Below are 12346 nucleotides of genomic sequence, written 5' to 3'. Positions count from 1 at the left end.
GGATGCTGAGGCAGGAGAATCGCTTGAACCCAGGAGATAGAGTGTGTGGTGAGCCAAGATCATGCCACTGCACTCCAGCCTAGACAACAAGAGCAAAACTTCATCTCAAAAAAAAAGAAAAGAAAAGAAAATGAAAGAAAAGTTTTTGCCAGAGACCCAGCTTGAGGTCTCTTCAGAGTGTAGAGGATCTGCAAAAAAATAATAAAACCCAGAATGTTAGGCCCCAGACCTTTATCCAGGTCTCTCGGAACACAGCTGCTGCTTCCCCACCCTCACCACTACCCACATCCCCAGAGGAAAGCAGATGCCCTCATGGAGTGAGACTCATACCTAGAAAGGGGAAGCCTTGAAAAGAAGCCTCTGCTTCTGCCTTCCTGAACTGGCTGGCCTATATAATCTGAGTGACTATGTAGATTATAGTCAGTGGAAAAGCAGTGGAAAAAAAGCGGGGGGTCTAACTGCTGCACCTGCCGCCTCAGGGTTCCCTGCCCTACTGTTGCTGGAATAATCAGTTCTGGTTCCATCGCTCATGCTTACCTTCTTGATGTTATACATGCGGATGAGAACCCCCTGACCTCGATCATTCAGGATAGTGAGCTTCTCTGCCAATTTATGCTGGTAAGCAGATGTCAAAGACATGATGGCCACTAAGAGAGAGGAGCACCAGATGGCAACGCCAATCTCCCCAGACTCTTTCAGCTTGGGTGGTGACACCCTCTGGGCGGAGGGACCCAGCCTGGTTGGTGCGCTGGTCTTCTGTTGCCTCTGCAATTGGCTAATGTGTGAAATCAGTCATGATGGCTCACAGCCCCTTAGAGCCTTCTTGTGCTTCCTCTTGCATACTCAGCAGGGGAGACTTCCTCTTTCTGGCTGTACAGCACTTTTGGTTAGGCTATGAAGTGGGTGGAGCTGAAGAGAAGGACAGGCTTTCAAAGCTCTTCACAGACTGGCACCAACTTTTGGGTCTTACTCCCCCATAAGTGTCCTAGACAAAGCTCTACGCTAGGCTAGGCATGGTGGCTCACACCTGTAATCCCAGCACTTTGGGAGACCAAGATGGGAGGATCCCTTGGGCTCAGGAGTTCCAGACTAGCCTGGGCAACATAGCAAGACCCCATCTCTATAAAAAATAAAAATAAAAGGCTAGGCATGGTATCTCATGCCTGTAATCCCAGCACTTTGGGAGGCTGAGGCGCAGATAATCTGAGGTCAGGAGTTCAAGACCAACCTGACCAACAGGGAGAAATGCCATCTCTACTAAAAATACAACATTAGCCAGATGTGGTGGCACAAGCCTGTAATTCTAGCTACTCAGGAGACTGAGACAGGAGAATCACTTGAACCTGGGAGACAGAGGTTGCAGCAAGCTGAGATCGCACCATTGTACTCCAGCATGAGCAACAAGAGAGAAACTCTGTTTCAAATAAATAAACAAACAAACAAACAAAGCTCTGTGCTAGATGAACAAGTATGTACCACCCCACCTTGTACACCTCTATATTTCCCTTTTTTATGTCTAAGAATGCCTATGAACCTTAGGCCTCATCATCTTTTAGTACCCAAATCAATCAAATCCATCTCCTCCTAAAGACCCCATTCAATGTCAAATATTACATTGCATTATATTTTATATTGTCAAATATATATTTTTGACATAAATATATATATTTATGTCATATATATATTATGTCATATATATATATAATAAATATATATATTTGACAATATATATATTTTGACAGAGAGAGAGAGAGAGAGAGAAAGAGATGGAGTCTCACTCTGTCGCCCAGGCAGGAGTGGCATGGTCTCGGCTCACCGTAACCTCCATCTCCCAGGTTCAAGTGATTCTCCTGCCTCAGCCTCCTGAGTAGCCGGGATTACAGGTGCAGGCCACCATGCCCAGCTAATTTTTGTATTTTTAGTACAGATGGGGTTTTACCATGTTGGCCAGCTGCCTTGTTAAATTTTTATAGTGGATGCTGTATCTCCCCCAACTACCGCATAAGCTCCTTAATGACAGGAATTGTATCTAATTCATTCCTCACAATGCTCTACCACAGTGCATTGTACTTGTGCAGTACATAGTAATTCTCAAAGTAATTTTCAAAATGTGATACGGCAGCATCAGCATCACCTGGAAACTTGTTAGAGATGCAGATTCTTAGGACCCGCCCCAGACCACTTAATCCAAAATTCTGGGGTGGGTTCAGGCACGCTGTGGTTTAACAAACCCTCCAGGTGATTCCAATGCACACTCAAGTTTGAGAACCAGTGCTCCAGTACTATGGTATTTATGGGTGCTTGAGAAACAGATCAATCCCTGTCCTCTGAGATTCAGGACTGGTAGGCAAGGGAGTTTGCTGGGGGGCCTAGAAGTCTGTACTTATATAAGCACTGTTGTAGGAGGTTTTGTTACAAATATTCCATGCTGAAAAACACTGATCTAGAACACCACCTCTTGGACACAGTAGTCACTCAATAAATATGCTGGTTTATTTGTTGAATTATTAAGAATATGAAGAACCAAATTAATCAAGATTAAAAAAAGGAAATTAGTAATCACCCTCAAATCTTAGAGACTTAAATGAATTTTAGCGTTAAAATATTCTTGCCATTTCAACAAGGCCTTAACCCTCTAACTCAAGAAAATTTCCAACTCTATTTCAACTTTCTTTCAGGACACAAAGCAAAAGGTCCTAGAAAAATTCTAAATCAAAGAGTTCTCTTCATTTCCACCACCTTGCCATTCCTTTTCTCGGGTTTTCAATCATTCCCATTTTCCAAATCCAGAGTTCCCATTGTCCCAATAAATCCTAGAGAGTGGGAGAAGAGAGACAAGGCTGACCCGCATTATTACTTAAGAGGTTGGGGCCAGGTGAAGTAGTTCATGCTTATCATCCCAGCACTTTGGGAGCCAAAGGTAGAAGGATTGCTTGAAGCCAGGAGTTCAAGACCAGCCTGGGCAACATAGTGAGACCCTCCCCTACCCCTCTACAGATAAAACAAATTAGCCTAGTGTAGTGGTACAAGGCTGTAGTTTCGGCTCCTCAGGAGGCTGAGGTGGGAGGGTCACTTGAGCCCAAGAGCTCAACACTGCACTCCAGCCTGGTCAATAGAGCAAGACTCTGGCTCTTAAAAAAAAAAAGCAAGAAATTTAAAAAAAAATTGAGTACTATGTTCACTACTTGGGCATAGGTGATGGGATCATTAGAAGCCCAATCCTCAGCATCACACAATATACCCATGTAACAAACCTGCATGTGTATCCCCTGGATCTAAATTTTTTTTTAATTTTAAAAAGAAACTTAATATCCATGCTCCAAAGAGAATGTATTTTTAAAAGCAGCAGCAAGATGGCAACACTTAACGCATGAAATTTCAAACATCTCTAAGGAAGACTTTGCATTTAAGTAATATAAAATCTGCCTTCCATTTTATTTACCAGATTGGGTCCCTAGAAAGCTGTGGGATTGAGGTAATATGACATCGGTCATGAAGATTTGAATCACCTGCTGTGATTCAAGGAAACCCAGGTTTTGCTAAAGCAATTTGTAGATTTTCTACTGGTCTTTTATCTTTAACAAGGAAAATAAGGAGTAGGCAGTAAGAGAACAACATCTTGGAAGCTTAGCAGCAGCATAGCACCAGTTTCCGTGGGGTTAGTACAGCTATATCAGCTCTTTCTCACTTGCGTGACTTTTTTTTTTTTTTTTTTTTTTTTTTTTTTTTTTTTTGAGACAAGCTCTTGCTCTGTTGCCCAGGCTGGAATGCAGTGGCACTGTCATGGCTCATTGCAGCCTTGACCTCCCAGGCTCAAGAGAGCCTCTCACTTCAGCCTCCTGAGTAGCTGGGAACTTCAAGTGCAGGCCACCACATCTGGCTAATTTTTGCATTTTTTGGGAGCCACCTCACTTGGCCCTCACTTGAATTTCTTGTCTTTATTCTGAAAAATATGGTTGAAGACTCTCCATAACAAGCCAATCTTGTTTTGTGCTCCTTAATAGATACTCCCCAGCTTGGTGGGGACCATCTTCTCAGCCTACCGTGAATGTGCTATGCTCACATCTGCCTCTCCAACCTCACTTATGCATGGCTTCCCTCTTGCTTACCCAAATCCTATTCAATCTCCAAGATCCAGCTCAATAGTCCCAAGTCTAGGTTTTACCAAACTCCCAAAACACTTGGTCTATACCACATACTTTACATCTAAATCAGGTTCTGTCCCTAACTTTCATATAATACTGCCTACCCAACTGAACCAAAACATTGTTGAAGCCTGGAAATACTTATTCTCCTGTACTTGGTATATGGGAAAAGCTTACACTTTGTTATCAGACAGAATTTGGCTCAAGTGTAGTTGAGTACAGTGGGCTGAGCCTTATGATTTAGTAACCAAGAGCCTAGGTTCTGGAACCAGGTATCTTGAATTCACATCCTTTATTTTACAGGCAATAAAATAAAGATGATATTGACAATACTTTCTATTCATGGAGCTATTGTGTGTATTTTAAAAGTTATAACCTAGTTATTTACTCTATATATATAAAGCATTGAAAGTACTATAAGCATACAAGCTTACATGTATTACCTCAATATTAATAACGCTATTTGAACACTTACTAGCTTTGTAACTAGCTATCTAAACTAAGTTTACCACTGAGTTGTTTCCTAATCTATAAAATGGTGGTAATCCCTCACACCACTGTGGAACTGATTAAGTAACATGGCCTATGTAAACGTTTGGTCCAAGACCTGGTACATTGGATTACACATGTCAATAGCAAAGTAAGATTTTGATCTTTGAGTATGTAGTGAGCTTATTATGTCACTTTCTGTGGATTCTATTTGACAGTCATCAAGAAAAACTCCAGATTTAAAAATGGAACTAGGCCAGGCACGGTGGCTCACACCTATAACCCCAGCACTTTGGGAGGCTGAGGCAGGCAGATAGCTTGAGCCCAGGAGTTCAAGACCAACCTAGGCAATGTGGTGAATCTCCATCCCTACAAAAAAATACGAAAATTAGCTGGGCGTGGTGGCACACACTTGTAGTCCCAGCTACTCAGGACGCTGTGGCAGGAGGATTGTTTGAGCCCAGGAGGTTGAGACCTATAGTGAGCTGTGATTGCTCCATTGCACTCCAACCTGAGAGACAGAGCAAAACCCTGTCTCAAAAAAATGCATTTTTTAATGGAACTAACTATGCCAACTGGTAGTCTTTAGAGAAACTTTATCGGAAAAATCATTCAGCAGTTTCTCCCATAAACTGGAAGAACTCTTCCAGAGGTATTTAATTACTACCAAAGTACAGCCTGGTAGCCCTAGCTGCAAATCAGAATCCCCTGTAGAACTCTTTTTTTCTTTTTTTCTTTTTTTTTTTTTTTAATAGAGACAGGGTCTTGCTCTAATGCTCAGGATGGGGTACAATTGTGTCATGATAGTTCACTGCAACCTGAACTCCTGGGCTCAAGTAATCTTCCTCCCTTAGCCTCCCAGGTAGCTGGGATTACAGGCACACACCACCACACCAGGATAATTTAAAAAAAATTTTTTTTGTAGAGATGGGAGTCTCATTATGTTACCCAGGCTGGTTTCAAAATCCTGGCCTCAAGCAACCTGTCTACCTCGCCCTCCCAAAGTGCTAGGATTACAGGAGTGAGCCACTGTGACAGGCCTGTGGAACTCTTTTAAAGCCACAGTTAACCAGAGCCCATTCTTGAAGATTCTGATCCAGTAGTTTTGGAGTGGGACCAAAGGACCTGTCACTTTAAAACTACTCAGTGATTCTCATGCACAATCAGGATCGAGAGCCATTTCTCTAAGACTTAACTATGACATCAAAAATTTCCAAACCTCTGCGAAATCATAGAACATACGGTGGGAAGAGAGGAATTGAGTAGCTTGAATAGAAAGTTGATTCACATCACTGGATTAAAAGGTACTGTGCTTTCCCTCTCCTCAAACTTGAGCTATTTGTCTTATTTTGTCTTACCAAAGGATTGTCTTCCCCTTCAAGTCACACTTGCCTTCAGATTCTTGACAGACACTGCTTCAAGAATAGGGTAGGTGTCAAGATCCTTTAGACTAGATTTAAGTGTAAAGGTGGCACCAAGGTTGGGAATACTTTTGCCATGTCTAACGTATATAAACCAAATGGCCTTAGCCTCCATTCAGCTATCCATAATGAGGTAAATAATCCAACATCACCAATTCTCCCCACCTATTCTGAAGCAGTCTTCATCTATTAAGACCAGCCTTATCGGTCTGGTCAAACTTCATACTTTTGTAGTCTGCTGGCCAAAATGACGGTTTGGTGTTGTCTAAAGACTACATTTGGGTTACTGAAGCTCTTTTTCCATTATCTTTAAGAATCTAAAGATAACTGTATACAATGTTGAGTTACGCTGCAGCCTTCATTTTCCAGAGAGCCAATTCACTTTATAATAAGGGTTCATGGCTCTAATGTCATCATTAATATGCAGTGAAAGCTTTAAAGAACTACCCTGGTTTGTGTTCCTGAAAGGTACCTGAGTCTAAATCCCTGGATTTAGTTACCAAAATGCCTTCAGGAAGATCTGACATTTAATAGTCTAGCTCTGTGCCCTTTATCTATGCCCCAGGCATGATGCAAAGCAGAATTGAAATGGGCTATTCTAAGGCACTTTTCTATCCCTACTGCTTATGCCAGTCTGCCTTGATCTTATTTCTCCCCCTATCAAACTACACTGTCCTTGCTTTGCAGAAATCTCAGTGTAGCTGTTGCCTGGAAACTTGAGAGTCCTTAATACGTATGTCTGCTAGGATAGCTAATGACAGCTAGCCGTGGAAGAAAGGAGGCCTTCTACTGGCAGTAAAATGCAGCAGATTTGAGATGGTATATTCTTGGATCACTTCCAGGAGTCTTCATATGTTAATACCTACAACTTTAGAAATTTGAGACTGGCATTCTCAGGTAATTGTAAAATAGCCCAACCTGGGCATGGTGGCATGTACCTGTAGTCCCAACCACTCGGGAGGCTGAGGTAGAAGGATTGCTTGAGCTCAGGAGTTTGAGGCTGTCCTGTGCTATGATCACACCTGTGAATAGCCACTGCACTCCAGCCTGGGCACCATCAAGGCCCCATCCCTAAAAACTAATTATTATAAAGTAGCCTGAACTTAAACATTGTACGGTTCATGCTCAGATTCCTTTTCTCCAAAAGTGGCTATGCTGACCTATCTGACAATTAGCATCCTTCTCTGGCAAAGAGCTTAATCTAGGTAAGTTGAAGAAGGGAGGGAGGGACCAACATTGAGTAGTAAAGGAATTATCTGCCCCAGCCTTCCTTTCTCCAGCACAAGCTTACAGTATTAAATTTCATCTTACCCCAGACTGTGACTTTTCCAAAAATCTTTGTCTGTTTAATATTTTGAGAGACAAGCACTCTATTTAAAACAATTTATTAAGACTAAAAATATATACAGATGTTAATTTTTTGCCTTCCAAGGCATGGAAGCAGTGAATTTCCCCTACTGTCTAACTGGCTAGGCTATTGCTTTAGTTATTCAAAACTTTCAAGGGTAAGACTTGAGATACTCATATCTTTCATATTAGTTTTCTTTTGACAATAGAAAGTAGGTCTATGCCAAGACTATCTGATCTTAAATGTCAATCTTTTTCTTTGACAACCTGTGGTCCCTGCCATTTAGTCCTCATGGAGCCAGAAGCCTTAGAAATATGTCCTTATGACCCAAACCACAGGATGCCAGCCATCAGGTTACAGCACTACCTGCCATGCAGGAGGGTAAGTTTTCCTGATAAGAACTGTAAACCACTAGAGGGAGAAAATAAGCTCAGAAATAAAAAGTTGATGTTTTTAAAAAAAAAAAAATCAGGCTGGGCACAGTGGGTCACACCTGTAATCCTAGCACCTTGGAAGGCTGAGGTGGGAGGAATGCTTGAAGCCAGGAGTTTAAGACCAGCCTGGGCAACGTGGCAAGACCCATCTCTAAAAAGAAACAAGCCTCTGACTATTTGTAGCACCTGGCAGTTCTTAATGTTGGAACATGATATCTCTTCAGCATTGTCAGAAAGGGGTGGAGGATGGAATACAGGAAAAACCTAGAACTTTTTCTTTCTAGAATAATCCAAAGATAGTTAAAAAGATGGCTAACTGCAAAAGTAACGCTAGTCATGTGGTCCCAATAAAAAGGTTCAAGGAACATGAGGCCAACTGTACCAACAGAACCGCTATAGATAATGGTAAGTTTTTCATTTTGGGAGCAGATAAATGGCAAAAAAAATCTATCACTTCCTCCCCCACTCCAGTATCTCACAGCTATGGAAGACTTACAAAGAAGGGGCAGGAAAAAAAACAAAAAGAAGTTCCTCTCTATTTCTATAACTTGTGGTCTGCTTTACTTCAGAGTCATTTAATCTTCCAAAGGTTACTTCTCCAAGTTTGGGACTAAATGAAAAACTTTCTAATACTGCCAGACTCCTGACCCTGATGTCTGGAATGTAGGTGAATAAAGGTGAAACAGTGAATATACTCATGAATTAAGGCCTGGACCCTAAGCCCTTCATAGTAATGAGTACTAAAGCCCTGAAGACTTGAGTCTAAATACTCTTCCCACAAAATTCTTCACAAGAACAATCAAAATAGTAAATCTAATAATATCACCTGTCTCAGGAGAGGCAACCCAGTAAAAAGGAATCTAACTAAAATCTAAAATCACTTACAACACTTAAAAAATTCTTCTTATTGTACCAATATCTAGTCACTTTCCTATCCATAAAAAGCATTACTGCTATAAACTGAAACTTATAATCTGAAAGGGTGGGATCTGTCTTATCTCGGGTGATCTCTTTCTCTAAGATACAGCATGTTATCATGGAGACCTCGCTAGCCTTCAGTCCAATCTAGGTTTGACTATCTGCTCTGACCTGACCTGAGCGGAAGTAATTTTTTTTTTTTTTTTTTTTAGTTTTGACTTTTATTTTAGGTTCAGAGTTTAGGTTCAGTGTGCAGGTCTGTTACATGGATGAATTTTGTGTTGCTGGTGTTTGATGTACAAATGATCCCCTCACTCAGGAGATGAGCACAGTACCCAATAGTTTTTCAACCCTCACCTCCCTTCCATCCTACCCCTCTATTAGTTCCCACTGTCTATTGTTCTCATCTTTGTGTCCTCAGTGTTTACCTGTGTACTCAGTGTTTACCTCGCACTTAGACATGAGAACATGTTGTATTTGGTTTTCTGTTCCTGCGTTAATTCTCTTAGAATGATGGCCTCCAGCTGCATACATGTTGCTGTAAAGGACATGATTTCATTCTCTTTTGTGGCTGCATAGTAGGGAAGTTACTTCTTAAACACATCTTCATCGGTACAAGGGCTGCCTCACAATCAACCTCACAAGGTGACTAATATTAAATATAGATGCATGCGTGTGTTAGAGCAATGCTAGCTTCTATATATAAATTCCAAATTGTGTTAATATCATGGCTTAATACGACAGAAGCTTTCTTGTATAAATCCCACACACGTATTCAGTGGGTGATGGGGATTCGAGAACACAGGCTCTTTCCATCTTGTGACCGTCACCTTCCACACTTGGCATCCACAGCTGCCACAAAAAGCAAATGGAGAAGGTGCGACTGCATTTCAACCACCTCAGCCTGGAAAAGAACACTTTCATTCATACTCCCATTGGCAAAACTAGTCATGTGACCACACCCAAATGTAAGGGAGGTGGGAATGTAGTGCCTGGCAAAGCACCCACTCCTCAGCAACAACTATGGAAGGAAGACTCAAATCTCTGCTACCAGCTACCCTTCTCTACAAACATAAAAATACTAGCCAGGCATGTTGGCTCACATCTGTAATCCCAGAACTTTGGGAGGTCGAGGCAGGCAGATCGTGAGATCAGGAGCTCAAGACCAGAATAGCCAACACGGTAAAACCCCATCTCTACTAAAAATGCAAAAAATTAGCTGGCTGTAGTGGCGCACACCTTTGTAATCCCAGCTACTCAGGAGGCTGAGGCAGGAAAATCACTTGAACCTGGAAGGCAGAGATTGCAGTGAGCCAAGATCACACCACTGCACTCCAGCCTAAGCAGCAGAGCGAGACTCCCTCACAAAAAAAAAAAACAAAACTAAGTACTTGTGTTACTTCTTCCTTCTTTCTAGATAATATGCATCATACTCCATGTTTTTTCTTAAGACTTTTGTTCCAAAAATGCTGGTTTGTGAAAGGTAAGGTAAACCATCTTTTCATTGTTGGAAGAGGGAGCAGAATACCTTTAAACCTGGCTTCTTAAAGTGAGACAGCCATCAGGTCAGAGGCATGGCAGATGCCTAAGCTTCAATTACAAATGTAAAAGATCTGTGCTGGTGGGTCCTAAGTACTTCCATTCCTTCTCAAGGGCCTCACTTCAGACTGTCTTCCATCAAGGACTTGCATATATAACATTCTTAATTCTGTGTAAGATTTTCAAAGAATAAAAGACCAATTTCTAAAACAGTGAAGGGGAACAAATATGCATATTACACACGAAGGAGGTCAGGATTACCAACTAAACAAGCTGGAAGGGCACATCCAAGAGTTACAGAGTCGTTAATGAAGTTACCTGCCACACACACAGGAAGATGGAAAAGTGCAAAAGAATTATACAAAACAAAAGTAAGCAACTATCTTGAAACTCTGTCTCAAAAAAAAAAAAAAAAATGTGTAAGGCCTTGGTCAAGAGATTGAAAGGAGGCCAGGTACAGTGGCTTGTGCCTATGATTTCTACTCTGACACTTAGTAATGTCAACTACATTTGACAGAGTAACTTTTATCTCTTCTAATTGATTATCTAGATTAATTCTCCAGGACTGGATTCCAACTAACTTTCCTCTTATAATTATCACCTGCAGTGACTCAAGAGACCTAAAATAAGTAAATAAAAGAGGCTGTGGATGATAAACATCCCAAAAGCAAGTCCTGGAGAAAAAGCGATGGAGAAGTTGTAGATTAAATAGCCAGCAGACAGAATATTTATTTTTAAGTCTTTTTTTTTTTTTAACTTTAGAGAAATCTTAACTGGCAAGTTTTAGGTAACAACTCTTGGTATTGTTGGCATCTTAACATGATTTTATTTATTTAAGTAAAGTATTTTTCCTGGCCAGGTGCTGTGTCTCACGCCTGTAATCCCTACACTCAGCCTACTGCGTAGCTGGGATTACAGGCATGCACCACCATGCCCAGCTCATTCTGTAGTTTTAGTAGAGACAGGGTTTCTCCATGCTGGTCACGCTGGTCTCAAACTCCCAACCTCAGCAGGTGATCCGCCCACCTCAGCCTCCCAAAGTGCTGAGATTACAGGCATGAGCCACCACGCCCAGCCACATATTTTCAATTTTTTAAATTACCCTTTGGTATACAGACATCACATTATTTAAAAAAAAAAAAAAAAAAAAAAAAGTTCCCTAAGGAAAATGACCCAATACCATCAAAGGCTTTCTTTACCACATTTAACGTGTAGAGAATCTTCCCTTAAAAAGCCATACAGTCTTATTTGACATGATCACATAATTTTTTTTTTTTTTTTTTTTTTTTACAAACAAGGATGCTTTTGAGTATGAAAGGGGTCACTATCAATAATTGTCCTGGTTGGAATCCCAGCACTTTGGGAAGCCAAGTAGGGCGGATCACCTGAGGTCAAGAGTTTGAGATCAGGCTGGCCAACATGGCAAAACCCTGTCTCTACAAAAAAAATTCAGAAATTAGCCAGGTGTGGTGACATGTGCCTATAATCTCAGCTACTCAGGAGGCTGAGGCAGGAGAACTGCTTGAACCCGGGAGGCAGAAGTTGCAGTAAGCCAAGATCGCACCTCTGCACTCCAGCCTGGGTGACAAAGCAAGACTCTATCTCAAAAAAATAAAAATTATGATTCTTAGACAACCAGACTAATCAGGTTGGCCACCCTAGTCTTAAGAGTAGAAACATTGCGGCCAGGCGCGGTGGCTCAAGCCTGTAATCCCAGCACTTTGGGAGGCCAAGGCGGGTGGATCACGAGGTCAAGAGATCGAGACCATCCTGGTCAACATAGTGAAACCCCGTCTCTACTAAAAATACAAAACATTAGCTGGGTATGGTGGCGCGTGCCTGTAATCCCAGCTACTCAGGAGGATGAGGCAGGAGAATTGCCTGAACCCAGGAGGCGGAGGTTGCAGTGAGCCGAGATCGCGCCATTGCACTCCAGCCTCAGAAACAAGAGTGAAACTCCGTCTCAAAAAAAAAAAAAAAAAAAAAAAAGTAAAAACATTGCTTATTAGGCAACTATGTCATTCAAAATATGAGTTCCAGAGCTACAAATCT

General features: G+C 41.6%; 1 protein-coding gene across 5 annotated transcripts in view; it reads right to left on the bottom strand.

Annotated features, from left to right (window-relative positions):
* The window catches only part of NCKAP1L (NCK associated protein 1 like), a 51115-nt gene extending 50337 nt beyond the window's left edge, over positions 1–778 (bottom strand). For 2 of the 5 annotated variants that reach the window (XM_074402720.1, XM_074402718.1), the window contains exon 1: positions 538–777. In XM_074402720.1, the coding sequence (XP_074258821.1) occupies positions 538–639 (102 nt within the window). In that variant the 5' untranslated portion in view covers positions 640–777. Of the gene's footprint in view, positions 1–537 lie in introns of all 5 variants that reach the window. The other 3 variants (XM_074402719.1, XM_074402717.1, XM_074402721.1) reach the window with 3 other exon arrangements.
* Between the last annotated feature and the right edge of the window lie 11568 nt (positions 779–12346).

Source organism: Saimiri boliviensis, chromosome 7 (assembly GCF_048565385.1).
Source record: "Saimiri boliviensis isolate mSaiBol1 chromosome 7, mSaiBol1.pri, whole genome shotgun sequence".
NCBI lineage: Eukaryota > Metazoa > Chordata > Mammalia > Primates > Cebidae > Saimiri > Saimiri boliviensis.
The sequence above is the reverse complement of the archived record's forward strand: the minus strand, read 5'-3'. Positions and strand labels throughout refer to the sequence as shown.